General features: G+C 44.8%; 1 protein-coding gene across 12 annotated transcripts in view; it reads right to left on the bottom strand.

The window, feature by feature from the left end:
* mef2d (myocyte enhancer factor 2d) overlaps positions 1 to 20,601 on the bottom strand; it is an 81,027-nt gene that overhangs the window by 18,035 nt on the left and 42,391 nt on the right. For 8 of the 12 annotated variants that reach the window (XM_018678678.2, XM_018678683.2, XM_018678685.2 and 5 more), the window contains exons 4-6: positions 15,826 to 15,963; positions 9,022 to 9,253; positions 6,384 to 6,440 (exon numbers count right to left, since the gene is read on the bottom strand). In XM_018678678.2, the coding sequence (XP_018534194.1) occupies positions 6,384 to 6,440; positions 9,022 to 9,253; positions 15,826 to 15,963 (427 nt within the window). Of the gene's footprint in view, positions 1 to 6,383; positions 6,441 to 9,021; positions 9,254 to 15,825; positions 15,964 to 16,088; positions 16,224 to 20,601 lie in introns of all 12 variants that reach the window. The other 4 variants (XM_018678682.2, XM_051075784.1, XM_051075783.1 and 1 more) reach the window with 1 other exon arrangement.

The raw sequence follows: 20,601 nt of genomic DNA, 5'->3' as shown, positions 1-20,601 counted from the left end.
TCTCATGAAACACCTACATCACACCCCAGCATGCAAAGCCTTTCTTTCTCATGATCTGATGTCTTTGGCATTCTTGCTACTTAGTGTTCCAGAAACATATGTCCAATATAAACCAACTTAATTCAAGGCTTTACCTGAGGATCAGTATCTTGAAACCAGACAGAGAGGAGCTCCAATATAACTGATGATTCTAGAAAATATTTCTCTGCATTTGCAGATTTTTTCACCAAAACCAACAATGTGTCAGTAATTTCTGACTTCCTGCTTACTAGCTGTGGTACTCTCTGTCCTGTGGCTCTGAGCTCCAAGAGACTCACTTTAATTTTAGAAAACGTAACTCAAACAGGAGGAAACTGTGTGTTTCTGAGGGACTATTTTTAGCGGTGGATTAATCTACATTCGGTGCCTCAGTGGGTGTTGGGGGCAGCAGGAAGTTGTATGTGGGATTGCATCAAAACAAACGACACTGTGTGTGTTCACGGTAAAGACGGAACATGTAACCCAGTGCAACAGTGGCTCATTGACACACACACTACAAATACAGAACGTCAGAAAATGACATCTCTGCAGCGTCGTTGTTTCTTATGCAGAGATGGATTCATTCAAAATAACAAACATCATCTGTATCTTATACTTTTAAACATACTTTTGTTTTTATGTGACGTTTAATGAGCTTTTTCAATAAAGCTGAGGGTGGGGTGGGGCTCTGGGTGTCATGACAACAAGACTCCAGCAGACAGCAGCCTGCCCGGGCTGCTTAGGTTAAAACAAGACCTTGGTTCAAACAGAGACTCAGTCACAGAGTGTATAAAAGGGGGACAGCAGGGACTTTCCCAGCCCAGACACACACACACACACACACACACACCACACACACACACCACACACACACACACACACACACACAGAGGCTGTATTCCCCTCAGACAGGCAGAGTCAGGGTGTGTGTGTGTGTGTGTGATAGCAGATAGCAGTTCTCCATGACGCCGCCTCCAGACGACAGCGGCATGTGACTCTGCTTCATCTCAGTCACACACACTTCAGGGAAACACACACACACACACACACACACACACAGCCCCTGAACTAAACCTGACAACAACAACAAGCGGCGAACACTACCTCTGCTATCAGCTCGGTGGGAGGGAGAGGGGGGAAGAAAGGCGGGAAGGAAAAAGTGAAAAGAGGAGTGATGGAGGTGGTGGTGGGAGGAGGAGGAGGGGGTGAAGGGAGGCAGCAGGAGGGAGAGGTTTGAGGGTGTAGCAATGGAGGGAAAAAGAGGATGCATATAGAGAAAGAAAGAAAGGAGAACAGATGTGCTGTAAATAATCTGCTGGACGAATGGAAATAAAATGAATGAAACACTGCAGGTAAAACAGGGGTTGGTAGGAAAAGTGTTGGCAAATAACAAAAGAAAAGAATGATGGAGGGAAGGAAGAAGACAAGGTGGAGAATTAACAGGATGGATGTGGAGAGAGGGAGGGAGGTATGGAACGACAGAGGAGGCAAGAGTTTGGCAGGAAAGTGGCAGAAAAGAAAAAAGGAAGGACACTGGGAATTGGACAGGGGGAGAGAAAAGATGTAGAGAATGAAAGAAGCAGGTGGGGAAGGAAAGAGGAGGGAAGGATGGAAAGAGACAAAGAATAACTACAAGGACTCAGGAGAGCGGGAAGGAAAGAAGGAGACAGAAGGTAGGGAAGGAAAGAAGGAGACAGAAGGTAGGGAAGGAAAGAAGGAGACAGAGTGGAGAGGAATTTGTTTCCCAACAGGTTTCTGACCAGTGAGATCACCTGGATCCTGCTGACGCAGTGACCCCTCCCTGCATCAGGTGCATCTGGGAAATCCTGTGACCCTCTGTGTGTGTGTGTGTGTGTGTGTGTGTGTGTGTGTGTGTGTGTGTGTGACTCTCATAACTCGGGGTCACCATAAAGCCGCCACCCTCTTCCTTTACCCACAAACATGAGCACAACGCAACCAGCAACAGATTCCCATCAGTCAGTGACGCACACATGTGCTCAGTGCATGTTGCGCAACACACACACACACACACACACACACACACACACAGCGTGACAGTGAGTGTGCACGTCTAGCAGGTTCCCCTGAAGCTAACACTGAATGCCTGCTGGCATCGTTGTGTGTTGCGTGTGTGTATTTTACACTAGTAATGATTTCACTGGAACCCACAGATGCAGATGTTTTACACATTTTTGTGTGTTTCCATGTTCTCTAAAGTTATTTTTACAAGACCCAGATGCATTCTTGTTTGAAACTAAGTGTTCAGGGTGCAACAATAAATTTTGGAAAAATACATTGGGACACAGAAATGTGACAAAATGCAGCAGGGAACACGATATTAACTCCAGCTCAGCCTCATCCTTACCACAGTGAACTTGGAGGCCTCAGGTGACGCACACAGCTCACCTGCTTAAAGGACTAGTTCACCTAAATTACAAAAAACACACTCTCTCACACAAATCTAACGGTCTCTAGTGATGGAGGCAGTTTGAGTTTTGTTTGCTGAGCTGTGGAGAGAGAGGCTTCCACTCAGTACAATGGAGATGAATGATGTTTTGATTTTAGTGGAAGTATCTGTCCTGTAACAGTGTCTCGATTCGTCCAGATAATCCACAGACCTCGCTGTAAAAACTGCTGACAGTGAAGTCTGTGGATTAAAGAGTGAAACCAAGACACTGTCTCTGGAGGGAAATGTTGATGTTCACATTTTAAACATAATTCTTCAGTGCTCCGAACGCAACAAAGAAAATCCCACTCACCTCTACTGTACTGACCCGGAGGCTGAAACCTGGGAAACCTGAGACAACTTATCCAGATATGTTTTTTAAAATCTGGATGAACTGACCGAAGTCTAAAACATAAACCTAAATACTTTCATGTGTTTGGAGCAGGTTACTCCACGAGTCAAGAGGCTGTAGTATTTATATTTTGCACAGAAACCTGTTAAAAGTAAAACCATTTAAAGCTTTAGGAGAGTTAACGTCCGTTTGTTCTGATTCTGACTCTGTTAAAATGTAATAATAAAGTTAGAGCCTGTATTTTGTGGTGTATAGTGTGTGTGAGTGTGTGTGAGGTTGTGTGTGTTGACATGAATATGCTCCTATTCTGAGAGTGTGAGTGAGTCTCAGAAACATGTTGATATTTATATACGTTGACTGTTTGTATGTATTTTTTTGTGGTCTTTACATGTGCTCCTGTGTGTGTGAGTGTGTATGTGTGAGTACCTACAGTGTGTGAGTGTGTGAGTGTGTGTGTGATGTCTCCTATTACGCGAGGGTGGGCGTGGGAATGTGTGGAATGCCGGGTGACGTCAATGGTGACATTCCCGGAGCCCCGAGTCCCTGGACAACAGCTGAGAACGACAGATCCGAGAGAGGAGGAGGAGGACAGGGAGAAAGAGAGGGGAGGAGAGGAGGAGGGCAGCAGAGGAAAGGAGAAGAGAGGAGGGAAGGGCTGAAAATGAATGGAAGTGAAAGAGATGGACAGAGGAGAGGAAGAAGAGAGGGAATGTGGATAGGAAATGGAGCTGAGGAGAGGAAGAAAGGGAGCAAAAAAAGAGAGAGATGGGAGAAGAGAAAGAGAAGACGAGCCGAGAAGGAAGTGAGAAAATGAGAGCGGAGGAGGCAGAGAGAGAGAGAGAGAGATAAGGGATAAAGGACAAAGAGAGTGAAGCAGGCAGCGGCCGGATCAGGTCACCTGAGCTGTGCTTTAGGATGAGGAGGTTTTATGTTTCGACACACGAAGGAGTCGTGACTCTGTTACAGCGAGCTGCAGGGCCTCTGATAGTACCAACAGACACACACAGGTCCATACCACCCAATGACTCAACGTCCACTGTTACAAGACACTTTACTGTTTGAATAAGGATTCAAAACATCCTTCATCTGCTCAGATCCTCTTTAACACAGTCGAGTAACGCGTGATCAAAAAGTTTCTTCATCCACTAGGGGGAGCTACTTTATACTGTAACTTTCCAAAAAATCACCAATTAAAATGAATCCGATTATTCTGTAGTAAGATGGAATAAGTCACATGAAATCTCTGGAATACTGTTTCAAAAACTCTGATTGATTGATGAGTTGGTTTCTGTCCTGCTGTCCGTCCTGATCCCATACAGGAGTTAAAAACGTCCATGCATATGAAAACTCAGAGTTCACCACAGCTACTGAGTTTGAATGAATTCATCAGAACATTACTGCACTCTGACAGAAGCACCGACAACCTGACAGCAGCTGTGGTAATGTGTCTGCTCCAGTTCAAGTGTAACATCGATGATAAGGTTCTGACTTTCTGAATGTTCCAAACAGCAAAACATGCAAAAACTAAACCAGAGCAATTAAGAATCACATCATTACAGCGAGTTGGACTTTTTCCCAATCAGAGACCGAGCTGGACGTTTCTCACAGATTGTCGACTCCTCCATGAGCTGCAAAATCAACACTGCCGAGGAGCAATCTTCATATTCATTCCTCGATTTCTACTTAATACTGAGCTCATGAGGTGATGTCATGTTCAGAAAGTAGTGATTTGATCTCGTGATGTTACAGTGTTTTACTTCCTCTTTCTGACTAATTTCCACACAAACGTGCACTGATCGAGGGCAGCGGCGTTTCGTAGAGAGCACACACTCTTGCATTAACATCTCTGAAAAACTAATATCAATATTGAAACTTGGCTTTGGAGTATTCCTCTGATACAGTACAGGGAAGTTAATATAAATGTATTGATTTGTTTTGGCCCACCTCACCCTGAGACAATACGTTTATCAAGTGAATATAGAAGGAAAAACACACCTTCCCACCAGATCTATTACCACAGGCAGGCTGGCACTATCTGTCCTGGCTAATGGGATTTAAGGGGAGAGCTCTGGCCAGTGTCAAAGTCACCTCTGAGGAGAGCCCTGTGCCAAGACAAGGGACAGTTGGATGTGGGGGTTGGGGGCGGGGAGGTGGAGGTGGTGAATGGGGTGGGGCGCTAGATTATTCCAGAGAGGAGACGAGGGGGAACAGCTGAGAGAGACAGGATGAAAGGGGGAGGGAGGGGGTGCAGAGAGAGAGAGGAGGTGGGGGGAGGAGCAGTGAACTGACTGCGTGTCAGGATACAGAGGTTTTAAAGTTACGGATCAGTGTTACAGCAAAAATGAGACGTTTCTGACAGACACTTGGCTCCTGGTGCTCAGACTGAATCAGCTGGTTCCCAGCTCCAGACGTCTGAATCAGCCCCCGAACGAACAAAGAATCAACCAATCAAACGCCGGTGTTTATGATTACACTATTCAAATTCACAAAATCACTGTGAAAAAAGTGAACAAACTTCTTCCAATCAGTAACAGGATCCTACATTCTTCTGCCAGGGTTTTAACAGTTTTGATCAATTCTCAAGAAATTTTTGTTTTTCTTTTTTTTTCTGAAGACAGTTTGTGGGCTGTTTGGTCACCGTCAATCAAATCTAATCAAACTACGCCCACACAGTCCTAATGAAGCAGATTAGCTGAGGTTTTCAGAGCTAACTTCTTCATAAATGAGCTTTTTAACTTGGATTTCTTCCTTTTTTTCTCTCTATGGACATTTTTTAACGTTTGAAATGATCTGCTCCGAGTCACTGCTGCACTCACGTTGGCTTAAAATCACAGATATGTCACTTGCTGCTGATTGGTTCAGGCAAAAATAACTAAATACCTTTCTCCTTCAAACAGAAAACAGCAAATGTGAGCAAACAGTCTGACGTTGTTGTGAATCAAGAGTGAAGTCAACTTGACATTCAATTTGAGAGGCAAAAACATCAATCAGTCCAGAACTGAATTTCAAGGAGCTGACAAAACTGGTGCCAGGAACAAAATGTTGAGCTCGATTTCAGAAGCATTTGTCACATAACAGCTGGAAGAAAACAGCCTGGGTCTGTAATATTGATGAATTTTAACGTGTTCAACTTAGTTCTAGTTTCAAAACAACACAAAAACCAGCTGAGTTTTTCTGTTCAGTTTCTGTTCCTCTTCTCCTGCACTCTCCTCCTGTTTCTCTCTCACAACCTGAAACCCATTCTGTTCTTTGGACTGTTTACAAGCAGCTTGTACTGTGACCATCAGCTGTCGTCCGTCAACAGGTGTTTTCGTGCTTGTGTGCGAGTCTGTGTGTGAGTTGTGGACGTGAGACTGAGCCTGTTGCCACACAGAAAATATTCTGCATCCCTCTGTCTGTAAGTCAGACTCAAAAATCATTTCCTTTTAAGAGTCCAGTGAAAATACAGAAAGGGAAGAGGAGCAGGGTGGGTGAGCTAAAGTAGCGTGTGAGCGTTTCTATGTTCATCTCAGCGCAGTCATTTCTTCTCAATAATGTGAAGCGTGAGGAAGGAAAAGATTTACTTACGGACTGGACTCGGGCACGCTCCGTTTGAATTCCCCAGATCTCCTCCTAACAGAGCACCTGCAACAGGAAAACACAGCACGACCAGTAAATATAACAGCACTAAAATAACGTCCTATCAAAGCGCTCATCTGAACAGCATTCATCTAAAACGCTGCGTATTCCATTCTGAAAGAAATATCATTAAATCAAGTATGTCATTAAAAAAGTGCCACTGCTATCGAAACTCACTTCACTCTATGAAGGACCATAATTGGTTTCAATTCTACATTACCAGATAATTTCTAAGTGCCGGTTTCACCACTTTTCAATGGTACCTTGTCTCATATTTGGAGGGAAAAAAAAATCATCACAGTCTTTTTAAAATAGTGAAACAAAAGATTAACCTGAGGTTCATACTGAGATAGTTTAAAATGCACAATCTTTACTGGAAGTAAGAGTCAAAACCGACAGTCCCCCTCCCCCACAAACACATGACGGTGCAGAGTTAAAGCTAGCTAGGCTTCAGTCACATCAGGAGGAGTGTGGACGCTGGGCGTCAGCAGGGTTTACTCAGCTGGTAGCTGATGCTGCAGTGGCACTGAGCATGAATGAAGCAGCCTACAGCTGACCTGATCTGGGACTCATTGGTAGAGACACATTTAGGGTGTAAATTAGCTTTTGAGCTAACCCTGCTACATGTTTTAGCATCTTTCAGCTCACTGTTTTGGTTTGTCTGCCTGATGTGTACATGGGTTTACCTAATGTAATAATACAGTGCTGTGTTTGCAGCTTGTTTTGCTGCCCTGAAACAACTCATCACTACTGCTTTAAAATGTCTCTTAACAGCACACTACAATGCGTCTATACATTATCGTCTTTATTCACACATTATTCTCACTTTTCCCCAAATGGCAGGCAGCATTTTTATCTGCTGACACCTCTTTTCCCTCTCGTGGTGGAGATTGGGTTTTTGGCTCAAACGCTCTTGAGAAACTCAGGGTCATTAGGGGTGACTGAAAAATATCTGGCTGGACTGACGCATGGAAAAACACCAATAAGCAAGCATGATGAACCCAATACATCTCTGGTAATGTGGGATGCATAGCAGGCTACAGCAGAGTATTTGCACTGCTGAGGTTATGAGGAGGGGGGAGGAGGGAGGGAGGCGTCCATTACTGCTATGTGAAACCCTCTTGCCTCGGAGAACGGCATGTTATGAAAGATGCTGTAATGCATTTGTTGCGCGTTACATCACCTAATTCTGACTTACAATGAGATTATACTGGTCGGAACAAAGCTTGATAAGTAACCTTGTCTGAGACGCAAAAATGGGGCACAAATCCTTTTAGTCAGAGGGTGAAGGATTGGTTTGCCACACAGAGGCAGCAGGCGCACACAGGAGTGCACCAGGCTCAGTCAAAGAAATGATGGATTTCTGTCATTATAAGGCAGTGTGCACTTATTTGAGCAAACAGGACTGACAGGTAACCGAGCACGCAGGGCGGACAGAACGTCAATACACACACTCACACTCACTTCTACGGTCACTTTGCTGCTTGTCAACTCAGAAAAATTCTTTATAAAACCCAGACGTTACATAAACTGTGCTTCGACATGCAGAGAGGGCAGAAAAATACCACCTGGAACAAGTCTTCAAGTAGGCTAACCACATCACCATGACAACCATGGCCATAAAGGTAGCTCAAATTATTTCTGCTATGAGGGACATTTAGCAATCAGCACTTAAACATGTAGGGAAGATCGTCCAAAGGCCGGCCTGCAAACTGCAAACATCCACAATCAGCTCATGAGATGAACAAACAACAAGAGGAAAAGAGCTGGAGTTTGCAGACACGTCCTTCTCCAGTGTTTATGCATTATCTGATGATGTGTGATACACATCAATAATGTGGAGAAGATATATAATCAGTTTCTTTGATCTAATTTGGTAGATGATGTTTATGTAATCTCAGTGTTAAAATGCTGGCCTTGCTCAGCCCTGCCTGTTCACATTATTCTGTCTACCTTGGGAGGATGTGTTCACGTTTCTTAGAAATCTGTCTTAATATAATACTCACCTTCCCCTGCGTGCCCTGAAAGTGTTGCTGCTCACTGTGATTGTTCCTTCTGCCAAACTGACTGCAAAGAGATCCTTTCTAAGGCAATTTAAGTGATGGGTGACAAAGTCTTCCATCGATCTCTGCAGCCTGTGTGGACTGGAGGTGCAATTAAAGTGACCGACGGTGCGTTTGATGTGCCTGTGGACATGTGGCTATTGTTTTAAAAACAGGAAGCTCTCCTTTAAAACTTCAATTTAAACAGGAATCTGGGTTTCTTTCTTTTTTGAACACTGTCTGCTTTGTTGTTTCCGCACTGCGAGACAGCACCTGTCAATCAGACAGTGTGGGCGGCACACAGTCTTTTCTCTTGGGGTTTCTTTTGAAGAAGTTTTTGTGAGTGGAGCTCTTTTCTTCAAACTGCTGTTAGAGGTTTTTACAAGTGGAGAACTGAATCACATGGTGTTTACGGCGACAAATGGCGAAGCTATAGCCAACCGATCAATCAGCACCTGAGAGCACTGGAACTGGATATTTGTGCCACAGATTATTGATCCACACACCTGCAGAGAAACACAGTTTTAACCAAAGCAGTCTGTTACCTGCGCTGGCTGGTCGCTGTGGTAACCCTGGCGACACGGTGTTCCTCTGCAGAGCCGGTTGCTGTGGTGACAGGAGGCGGGGGTCTGTGAGGGTGGAGGTGACGAAGGAGGTGGTGGTGACCAGGGCGCCACCGGGGTTGTTACTGAACTGGAGGGCTGCCGCCGCCGCCGCGTTCTGATTGGATACTGGCACGGTGACTGGCATGGAGAAGGTGGGCTGTGGGACTGTAGACTGGTGGAGAGACAGGAAGAGGGGGGGGGCTTAGAGAGTGTGGTGTGAACATTTACAGACACACACACACACAGTAATAGACAGGTGATCAGTTAGTGATCAGCAGCAGTGCAAAGAAGCCTGCAGGTGAAATAACACACAGTCACAACCGACCAATCACAACGAGAAGAGTTTTTCCAAAACCAGGTTTAACTGTATAAACTGTCATTTTATAAAAAGTGAAAAAATACCACCTTAACCTGTTTCCAACACAAATGAATTTAAGTGATTTATGAATTTTCTGAAATGAATTCATTTTTCTTGATTCTGGCACAGCAATCTGCCTTATCATTTCAAAATACACGAACCTCAAGAAAACACCTGAAAAATTCATTTCTGTTGAAAACTACAGTTAGAGATTTTCCCACCTCAGTGAGTCAAAAATGACAAGATGGAGAATTTTTAGCATTAAAATGTGTATATTATATGTCCTATTGACCAAGGACAATAAAGGTGAATAGAATCATTCGTCCATATTTTAGAACTGAAAACCCCGGAGACAAAATGTGCTGGTGCTTTGAATATTTCAACCTGTGTCTGACAAAAATCTACTTGTTTTCAGAAATTTCACTTCCTCAGTCTGTTGGTTTGTGTGACCTTCAGTTGTGGAAGAAGCATTCAGATTCTTTAAGTAAAAGCACCACACAGTAACACAAACACACTAACTGTAAAATTCCTGTTTTTGTCAATGGAGTCTGGTAGTGATATATAGTGATGTTTCTGGTTGAACAAAAAGGATCGTACTTTTACAGTCTGAGCTCTTCAGTGGACGGACTAAAGATTTTTATCCCTATCAATCTTTTACACCCAAAAACATGGTTCAAAAATACCTGGTTTAAGGACTCAGACAGATAAAATAAGACCTGATCAGGAGTTTAGCAGATCTACAGAAACTGTCCAAACTGGATCCTGCAGACTAGATACTGAACTGAAAAGACACATCCATGCTAATCATAGGTTTTCTAATTGATTTCCAACGTTCAAGCCAGTGATGGGTTTCAGTTCACGTCATTAAAACTGAACCTGAATGACTTGAGATCAGTGATGAATCACAATGAACAATTTGTCACCTCAGGAAATCAATCTGAAAGCACCAGGTGTTTGCAATCTGCATTCAGTGGCATAGAAGCAGCAGAAACACTGGAAACAGGTCGTTTGAGGTAATGGGAATAGATGGTTTTGGAAATTAACTCTTCAAATAACTGAACACACACGTCAAATCTTTCTCACACACACTCACACAGACGCTCGGTTTTAGCATGCGAGGTGACTTGGTGGAAAGGCCAAAAAGCTGTGTCGCCTTTCACGTCTCATGCCAGGTTAAAACTCGTCGCAGCAGCAGCAGCAGCGGGTTATTGCATCGGGTTATTGGTGACATTTCATGGCGTGCATGTCACATTCCAGCTACATCCCACCTCCCCCACTGACATGTGCTCATCACCGGGAACGTTCGGAAACATCCTGCTGTGAGCGAGATCACCCTCCATGTTAAATTCTACTGCAGGAGCTCGCTTCATAAAACCAGCTTCTGCCACTTTAACCCCTCATCTAACACCTCATCGAACATAGCTGAGATTTCTGAGGATGTAGCTCACTACCTCTCTCTTCAGAGTCTTTTTAAATGTAGGAATGGCCGACCTTGTTACCTGAGTTGACCTATGAAAGTGGATTTCCAGACAGCCCAGGGTCCTGAAAAAAATCAAGGGCAAGGACCTCGGGTTGTCCAGCCATCTGACCCATTTCACCCTGTTCCAACTCAATCTGAAAGAAGGACTTCTATTAATAGAATATGGGCCAGTGCTGTTCTGTACTGTACTCAAACTGCCTGGGACCCAGTTTAACACAGAGGAGGACGAGGGCACCTTCCTGCCCTTGATCTCTGCCTCTTTTTCCTTCTGCAATGCTTTTTTTTTTTTTGAGGGGATAAGGAAGGAAAAGAGAATAAAAATGTGGAAAAATGAGTAAGATATGGGTCCGACTAAAGCTGAAGGAGACGTATGCTCTCATACAAACCTTTATTATCAAGTCTGACTCATTTCCTAATTATTGTGTGGAAAGAACTGTGTGTTTTGGGTCTAATTATAATTAAAATGGGATTTTTTTGAAAGAAAAGCTCAAAGCTAAATATTCATATATTATTAATTCATTATTGGACACTTTATTCTCCATATATGTCAAATTCAATTGAGTGCAAGTGGACAAATTTCTCTTTTTTACACTTTGTTGTGACACTAAAACTCTAGGCTGCACAGGCGTTCGCTGGGTTTCATGTTTAACTTTTAGTTCCTAAAAAAGTTGCACAGTTACATCGAGATGACTCTTGGGATTTACAGGGAAATGATTAGAAAATGAATTCTGATATTTTATTGCTTGGTTTGTCTAACCACAGAAAGCCTCTGACTCTTCCAACGGTCCGATTTTAAATTCACCCATCACAGCGTAAAGAGTGTGTTTGTGAAGGACAGACTGAGCTGTAAGTGGTGACCAGGGCAGGTGAAGATAGCAGCTAACAGCACTGCACCACTGCACACTGGCCAAGCAGAGGGTAGAAGGAAGGGATGGATAAATGGAGGGGTGGATGAGGGGATGAGGGGTTAGTGCAAAGGGGATGGAGGTGTGTAAACACGGAGCATACAGCACTGGAAAGGATTTATCCTCACAGAGCTGCGTGGAGGGGGAGAGGGTTTTCTGCAGCCGAACACATTTCACTGTTTAGATATTTAGCTCTTCTAAGAGAATCAGACCTGTCACGTCTTGTTTAGATGAGTCTGTCCTGCTCATCATATCCAAAACTGACAGGAACATTTTAGATTTTTATCTGGCAGATTATCTTTTCTCTTCTTTTTCTTTTTGAACATTTTTAGAAGAATACATTTGACAAAACAATAAAGATATTTATAGCTTTTTTTTAGCTATTTTAACAGTTATCTATATTTATTTGACCAAATCTACTGCAACACTCCTCTCCAGGTATCTCTCTCTCCTTGTTGGTTATTTGTAATATATTTAGTCATAATTTGTTCTCAGCCACTTCTCCACAGGAGACCTCCATGATGGTGCTAGCTGCTGGTTGCTAGGAGATTGGTGACATAACTACAAAACCTCTTCACTTCTTGTCTAAATATGAATTTTAAATTTGTCCTCGCCCTGCTCTGCACTGTGCTCCGCTGAGCATTAATCCGTGTCTTTGGCAAATTACACGTGAATTTACATCTACCCACTCCAACACCATTTAACTCCAGCGCTCCTAATAGCAGACAGGAGGGTTAATTGGGCTCTGCCCGTCATCCTGCTGGTTTAACACAGAGGAAGAGAACCATAGGAGAGAAACACCTCCAACCTGTTAGGTAAATAATTGACTAGGAGCTTTAGTGGAGACTCGTGTGAGGAAGCTGGAGGCCTCTTCTGTGAGAAGAGGGGAGAGAAAGCTAACCCATTTTCCCTCAGAGGAGCTCACTCAACAAGGTTGTGTTTCCTGGATGCAAGGGTAAATCAGAATGAATTAAACTCATGGCCCAGTTTCTCTCTCCCTCCCCTCTTGTCCTGGAAGCCTTTGAAAGTTTTTTCTATTTTCCTTTTTCAACTTTAGGATTGTCGCATCCTATTTGTTAGCAGCTGTGGAGCTGAGCACAGAGGCTCCTTCAGAGGAGTGTTTGGGTGACCTTTAGACGCTGCAGCAGTTGACCAGTAAATCTGTTTTTAGTTGTTGCTTTCCCTCCTTTACCCCCCCCAACTTCCCTTATATCTGAATAAAGAGTGAAGAGCTGGCTGGTCGTCTTCTCTGAAAGGTGTGAGTCTGTTTTATCTGCAGCTCCAAACACTCATTATTAACAGGAATGTTTATATTTCAGACGCTTTCACGGTGTGAAATTACAAAACCTGTTTTCAGCTCAGTGCAGGGCCGAGGGGTCACCCAGCACATAAATACAATGCCTGTGAGAAGCAGCTCCGCAAATGATCATATCACAGCCGAGGTCATTAATGTTTACTGATGAAAACATATTCCTATATGATTCTCCTTTAATACAAAGAGTCTATTAAGGCAAATGGTTGTGAGTATAACACTCGACTGAGCTGATTTTATTCATCCAGTTACTCTGTGTGTCTATTACATACTTTATGTTGTATTTTATCTTTATTATTATTATTATCTTGTGTATATATTTTATTTCCTGTATTAAATCTGACCTGAAGATTTAACTTTAACGTCTCACATTCGAGATGATTCATTATCTGTGATCTGTGGTATTTGGAGTGAAATTAAAATGCTTCAGTACTGCGAACAAAATGCAAGAATTTATTGATTATTAATTATGAAAGCCAAAAAAATCCGACACTAAATTAGATGAAATTAACTGTGCAGCTCAAGCAGCATTTTTAGTAACACCTTGTTTTATTTTTCACATTCATTCTGCGCCTCTACGGGAGACATTCAAGACGTTCGGCTCTTTGCTCAAGGGCACAGAGGAGGTCGCTGTTAAAGGAGGAAACCTATTTCTTATTCAATTTCCCAAACTGAAATCTCAGAGCCAGAACAGGATCAAACCAGAGACCCTCTGGTTTCCTCGCCTACCACAGTGCCAGTGTAACAGGAACAGATCCGTTCGCTTGGGGCTCGTCTAGTCAAGTGTCCTGCCCGTCCTCCCTCGCCACTCTCTCCCTACCTCAGGAGGTATTTTAGTACAAGTGGGATTAAGCTTGTATATCCCGGCCCCTAGCTGTCATGCTGGGGATTATGATGCTGTGGGGAGGAGTGGTGGGTGGTGCTGTATGCTTCCGTTTGCTGGTGCCCTGTGAAAGGTGTGCTGGGCAAACCAGGCAGGCAGACTGGCTGAGAGACTGAGGGGCAGCGCGGTGATGGGGGTGGGGACGCTATACCCGCTAGTGGCGTTCGGCTAGCATCCAATCGACGAGCGCCAAGAGCCGCAGCTCTCCAGGGGAGGCAGATTGAACTCTATTCTTCCTCTGCCGCCGCTTCCTTTTCTGAGGGAAGCTTTGAAGGGCCATTTCAGCTCAGCGCTCACACAGCACAGAGAGGCTGACGCAGGCCGGGTCAAGAAATTCACTGAGCTGATTAAATTAAGAGACGGCTCGTTTTCTCTGTTAGGCCTCCTCCAGTGTATCTGAGATGTTAGCAAGTCAGTGGCAAAACAGTTACTTTTACCACCTGTTGTAGTTTTATATTTAGAAGCATTTGATTGTTTCTAGTTTTCTGCCACCAGTTATTTAATATATATATATATTCTTCTAGCACCAGCAGTGTGTGGAAGTTCTACATAGTGACAGTGTTCAGTGGCAAAGCAGCTATTGGTGAAACTAACTAACCACATTAAAGATATCAGGGCCGACCGCTCTCCTGCAGCGGCTCAGCGTGACCGTCCCATCCCCAGTGACCAACTGGAGGCGCTGGCAGACTGGAAGAGGGGCTGTAAATTGAGTGCTACTCATTAAACTGACATTAATGGCATTATCGAGCACGGAGGAAAAAAATGAATCACAGAGAAATTGGCACAGGAGCGGAGCGGTAAAAGGGGTTTGGCCGAGCGCCAGTCAGGAGGCAGAACCTGGATAATGTCAGGAGCAGATCCAGGCAGAGGAGCAGGACTACGCCGGGACTACACTGACCTGAGTAATGCTGTAAACGACGGCCGGTTAGCAGCTGCACCCTGCCTCTCTCTGTGTTACCTGCTGAATGTCAGGGACACACTCGCAGCTTGTCCTCAATTGCACACTCGTTTCTTTAGTGTTGCTAAGTATTACACAATTGGTTCTTTCAGCCGAGCAATCCGAGCGCTCAAAGGCATGCTGAAAATGTGTTGATTATTACCATAAAGCATCATTTCCCTTTGCAATATCAGTTGCTATGCCAACTTTTATGAAAACTAGGGACCTAGTTAGCACTTCTCCTGCTCTGTTGTTTATTCTTGTACATTACTGAACTTGCAGATGCATCAGAAACAGTGTATTAAAGCCATACTACTCCTGAGGATGCTCCACACTGTGATGACTGTAACTTCACATGAATAATCACAGTAAAGTGTGACCTATTTGGTCTTCCACTGCTTTTTCTGACGACGAGTTCACATCTGCAGAGCAGCAGAAAACTGACATCTTCTACATATTTGTGTAACTGATGAGACAGATGAGATAAAAACAGGAATAATAACTTGTTGATGACCTGACAAAGATTTTGATACCTGAAGCTTCTCAAACGAAACCATGTGTATCTTTGGGTTTTGGACTCCTGGGCGTCGACGCCTCTAAGTCAGTCAGCTCGGCCACTCTGCCCTACCTTTCTTGCTCAGTCACACACCGTCAGAGGGGATTGTGGGTTGTGATTTGGCAGGTGGGGGGAGGTGCTGATGGTAAAAGGTGAAGTGGGGGAGGTAAAGGGGTGAGGAGGAGTGAAGGCGAGTGCTCTGTGAGTAGTCAGGCCGCCATCCGCAGCCGGAAAACCTCCGGTTGTCTGGTCAGCGGCAGCAGCAGGGTACCAACATGAGGAGGGGGCAGTGTTACACAGAGGGGGTACTCACTGACAGCCTATAGTTCTGCATCATTTTATCAAACTCCTCGTCAATTTTTTTGTATTTCTCCTCAGTGCGGGGGGTGAGGGAGAAGGGCTCCTCGGGGTCTGGGCTCTCAGAGTCCCGGTGCTCTTTCTTGTTCAGAGCCTTCGTTCCCCAAACAAAAGAAGAGGGAGAGGGCAGACAGAGAGAGAGAAAGGTAGATAGAGAAGAGAAGAAGAAGAAGAGAAAGGGTAGGTTAGATAAGGTGACAAAAGTGTGACGGTACTCACGCCGTAGCGTTTGAAGAGGCTGTCCAGGTCCTCGGTCTTGCGGTACTTGTCGTCGTTTAGCGGGCTTTGGTCGATGGAGTCGTCGCCGTCGGGCTCGGGGCTGTTGCAGCCGTTAAAGCCTTTCTTTCGCAACGTCTGAAGCGGTCAGAGAGGGGTAGAGGAGAGGGAGGAGGCACATTTACATTTCATTTTTCATGCACATTTTGAGATCAGCACTTTGATTCTTAGACACACTTTGTGACGCCAACACAAATGACCATCTTGATTCCACCGTATGTGCTGACTCCTACAGCGTCAGATGGAGGAGTCTGACCCTGGCCAGGACAAACATGAAGGTTCTTTTCTCTAAAACACACTCAGTCCTGATCGATTAGTGAGGTCAGTGTTCATCAACCATCAACCACTCATGTCAAAGCAAGTTATTACCACTGAATCTGCACTTGCTCACCCAGCAGCTGCTCTCACGAGGTCACGGATTAAAAGGGTGAAGAAACTACAGACTCTGGCTTCCAAATGGAGAAAGCTTTAAAACCAAAGGATGTGGTCTGAGAAAACAAGCACCCCCGTCTTTACCAAGTGCACAGGACCTGCTGTAGCTGCCCGAAGCTCTTTCTCAGAGCGAGAAACTATGTATAAACCTGAGCTGCATGTCAGAAGACACACGGAGGCATCACACCTCTGCACACGTCGGCTAATCAACAGTGTCGGTAATTGGTGTGAAGCTTTGCACTGAGGGAAGTGGTTGAGTGAAGCAAAAGGGTAAAGGGTGAGTTAAGAAGCACGCGGCGGTGTTAGCGCTGCGGCTAATGGCAGTCATGTTGTGTCAGTGTTAGCACGATTTGGAAAGGGCGAGAAGAGAAAAGAGGGCGGCCGAGGAGACGGAGCGATACAGATAGAGGTTCTTATTTTGAGAGGATTCTGCTAAACAAGATTTGCTGTTAAGTAGCTTTGCCTGGTGGGCCCTCGACCACACAGCCAAGCAGATAGATCCTCACAGCAAAATGGATCTTAAACTGAAGCCGGCCAGCTTTCTGTGGACCAAAGACAAGCTTTAGCCCCGAGTGGTGCCAAAAGAAGAAAATCCTTTGCCTTGAAATCTATCAGCAAACAGAAACAGACTGTAGCACACTGCAAAAAATCTCCATCGTATCAAGTCATTCCTGTTGGTCATTAAGTTCCAGTGCAGTAGGACATTACAACAGACTCCTTCATCACTTGCATTTGAATCAAGAAAAATGAACTTGACTGTTGGAAAACACTTGAAACGAGTTGATTTGTATTGGAAACAACTGTAACTTCAACAAGTGATTTTATATGTTTCAGTCCATTTACTACAAATACATCTCTGTTGTGTTCAGGGCTTTCTCCTGCTACTCTGTCCAACCACTGGCTCCAATCTTAAACATGATTCATAGTCAAAACTCTGGACGCTTCACGTCATAGATTATCCATAAGTAACAAAATACTCTGAGCTCGTACTCAGTATTTCACACAGCCTATATTTTCTGTAATTAACAACCACTTGCTGTGTCAAGTGTGACTGCAGTGTAGTGGTGGTCTGATTAAAACAGAAGCACATGTTCCACGACTCCCACTGCGCACAATCACTGCTAAGTGAGGATGATTCAACCGCATGCAACTCAGCCTCAGAAGTGGAGCCGGCGGGAACTCATACCTGCAAGAGCTCCCGACTAAACCCCGAGGAGGCAGAGACAGAGCTGCTTTCATTTTGGATGAATTAGCTTTAAATCCTCAAAACAGGTGAGGGCAAGAGGGTAATGATGCCATTTGGACGTCAGGGTAAAGAGACTTTCAGTCTTAATAACAATAGCACCCTTTGATATGAATCTCATTAAAACTTGAAGCCATTACTATTATCATGGTGTCAAAGCGGCGTTTTATCTATCCACAGAAACGGGTTATTAGACAGATTTGTTCCAACATGGAGACAGTTGCCTGATTCAGCCGTTCAGTCTCACCAGAACAAGTCAGCGCTCTGATCTGCAGCTTAATGCAAATTTAACACGCGCGCTTTGTTGCCCACAGTTCACGGAAAACACACTCTGCGGTGGCAGTCGTGTGCTCTGACCTAAAAATCGAGGGAACAAAGAACCACAGGAAAAATAAAACAACTTTCAACATGACAATGAGGGCATGTGACAGAGGGCTGCGTGGAGGACGTGATCGAGGCGTGGACTGTCAGGACACAAAGAGATAAAGAGCCTGCAAACACAACTGTGGTGACACTACAGCGATGTTGGTGCAACGTTCACATGGACACACACTACACACACATTTATACTGGTATACTTGCGAGGACCGTCAGTGACATAATTCTGACACTGGCATTTCCTAACCTCAATGATTACACACAGCTGCAGGCCTAACCCCCGACCCAGACCAGAACCCAAACCCAAACCTGACTCACAGCAGTTCCTCTATTACAGCTGAGCTCCTACTTCCATAGTTCTGATCAGGATGACATTATACTCCCCAAAGAAACTGCACAGATCTGGGGTAAGAAACATGAGCAGTCACATGATCAGACAGATCGCCACTGAGCGAGCAGCTGAAACAGGAAGTGTTAAGACTGATAATTGGGGACGCTGGAAGGGGGTGAGGAGACAAAATGTCCTCACGCTACATCACTGTCCTTTTCCACTGTCCCCCACTCTCTTTTACACACAAACACTTCATATCTTTGGACATCACCAGTGTCTCTCTCTCTCTCTCTCTCTCTCTCTCTCTCTCTCTCGTGTCAACACAACTGATGTGTTGTTATTTTACAGTGCAAACATGGGCATCTTTCCCTTTCCCTCTCTCTCTCAGTTTCTCTTTGTTTCTGTGCTCTCTCGCTCTCACAGTGAACATTTTGTGTAACATTACAGACACACACACACACACACACACACACACACACACACACACACACACACACACCCTCTGTCGTCCACTGATCAGCTTGTCTCTCAGTCAGTCAGCCATCTGTTCACCTGTCCGCCGTCTCTCTCCCTCCAACTCTCTCTCTCTCTCCTGCTCTATTGTGTTGCCAGGGTAAGATTCACCCTGCAGAGCAGCACGCTGGCCTCTGACTGGCTGCGGCTGCTGACAAGCTCCGCCCCCCCCCCTCCCCTGCTCTCCCCTCCGCCTCCCTCCCATCCTTCCCCTCTGGCTCGCTCGCTCGCCCACCCGCCTGTCCGCCCGCCCTCTGTTTCCAGCTCTCCATGAAACGCTGCTGCCGCTCTCCTCTCTCCCTCCCTCTCTCCTTTTGTCTCTCGATCTCTCATCTCTCTGCCCACCACCTTTAACGCAGCTCTCGCTCCCTCGCAGCAAAGTGCAAAGTCTCGCACTCGTCCTTCTGTGTTTTTTTTTGCCCTTAACATCCCTCCCTTCTTCTTGCAATGTCTCCATATGTGACTCTCCCTGGTCGCTCATTTCCTCTCATCCTCCTCCTCCTCCTCTCTCATCTTTTTTTATTCTTTTTCCCACCACTCTCTCTCTCTCTCTCTCTCTCTCTCTCTGTCTCTCTGTCCTCTTTTGCCCTGTTCTCTCTCTTGACCTGTTCCCAGAGCTTTCCCATCGTAATTTCTCTCCCTCTTTCCCTCTCTTCCCTGCTCCTGCTATTCATCCCTTCATCCTCATCCCATATTCTCTTCTTGGGCTGGTAATCAAAGCCTCTGCATTTTTTTGCTGCTGAAAGTTACCATTCAAAGTCTGGTCAGGTTCATCATCTGGATGACGTGTTCTTGGATCGGATCGTTCCTGATTTCAACTAGAATTGAGTCTTTTTCAGTCTGGAGTTGATTCAGGCAAAGTTCTTGTGCGACTGCTTATGTTTAGACAGCGTTTAACGTTTGAGAACATTGGCTTCAGCACAGGAACTCAAGGATCAGCCCCACTGCCTTCCTCCTCTCAGTGCTTTTCTTCTGACCTCTGATTCTCTCTGTTTCATTGTGTGTTTTGTGTGTGTCTCTGAGTGTCTGGGTCTTGGTCTGTTGTACAGTGTGTGTTCAAATCTGTGGGAATAAAGACGCTCCTTTTTATCTGTTAATGATTCATTTCAGCTTGATTAGTTTTTCTGTGAAGCACTTTGTAACTTTTGTTTTCTACATAAATAAATCTTGACTTACTAATGAACACGTGTGCGTCTGTATGTGGGTGTTTTCTCTGTGTGTTAGAGCCATTTCAGAGTGTGTTAACACACCAGTTCAAGTCCATACCGAGTGTGTGTTTCAGTGTTTTTCTGGATAATGACTGTGTACTTTATGTGGACAGATACAGTCCCTGCTGTCCAGCTCTGGTCAACACAAAGCACAATGTAATGTCACGTCCCATTGAAGCGTGTCAAATACAGTACTGCAGAGGCAAGCCACACACACACACACACACACACACACACACACACACACACACAGCCCCCTCCAGTCAGTCATATGGGACATCGTGTCCACAGTCTCAGCACTGACTGCCAGGCTCCTCAGATGTTGTATTACAGATCAGCAGTTGTCGTTTC

This window comes from Lates calcarifer, linkage group LG15 (genome assembly GCF_001640805.2).
Source record: "Lates calcarifer isolate ASB-BC8 linkage group LG15, TLL_Latcal_v3, whole genome shotgun sequence".
NCBI lineage: Eukaryota > Metazoa > Chordata > Actinopteri > Centropomidae > Lates > Lates calcarifer.
Note: the sequence above shows the minus strand (reverse complement) of the source record. Positions and strands in the feature narration are given on the sequence as shown.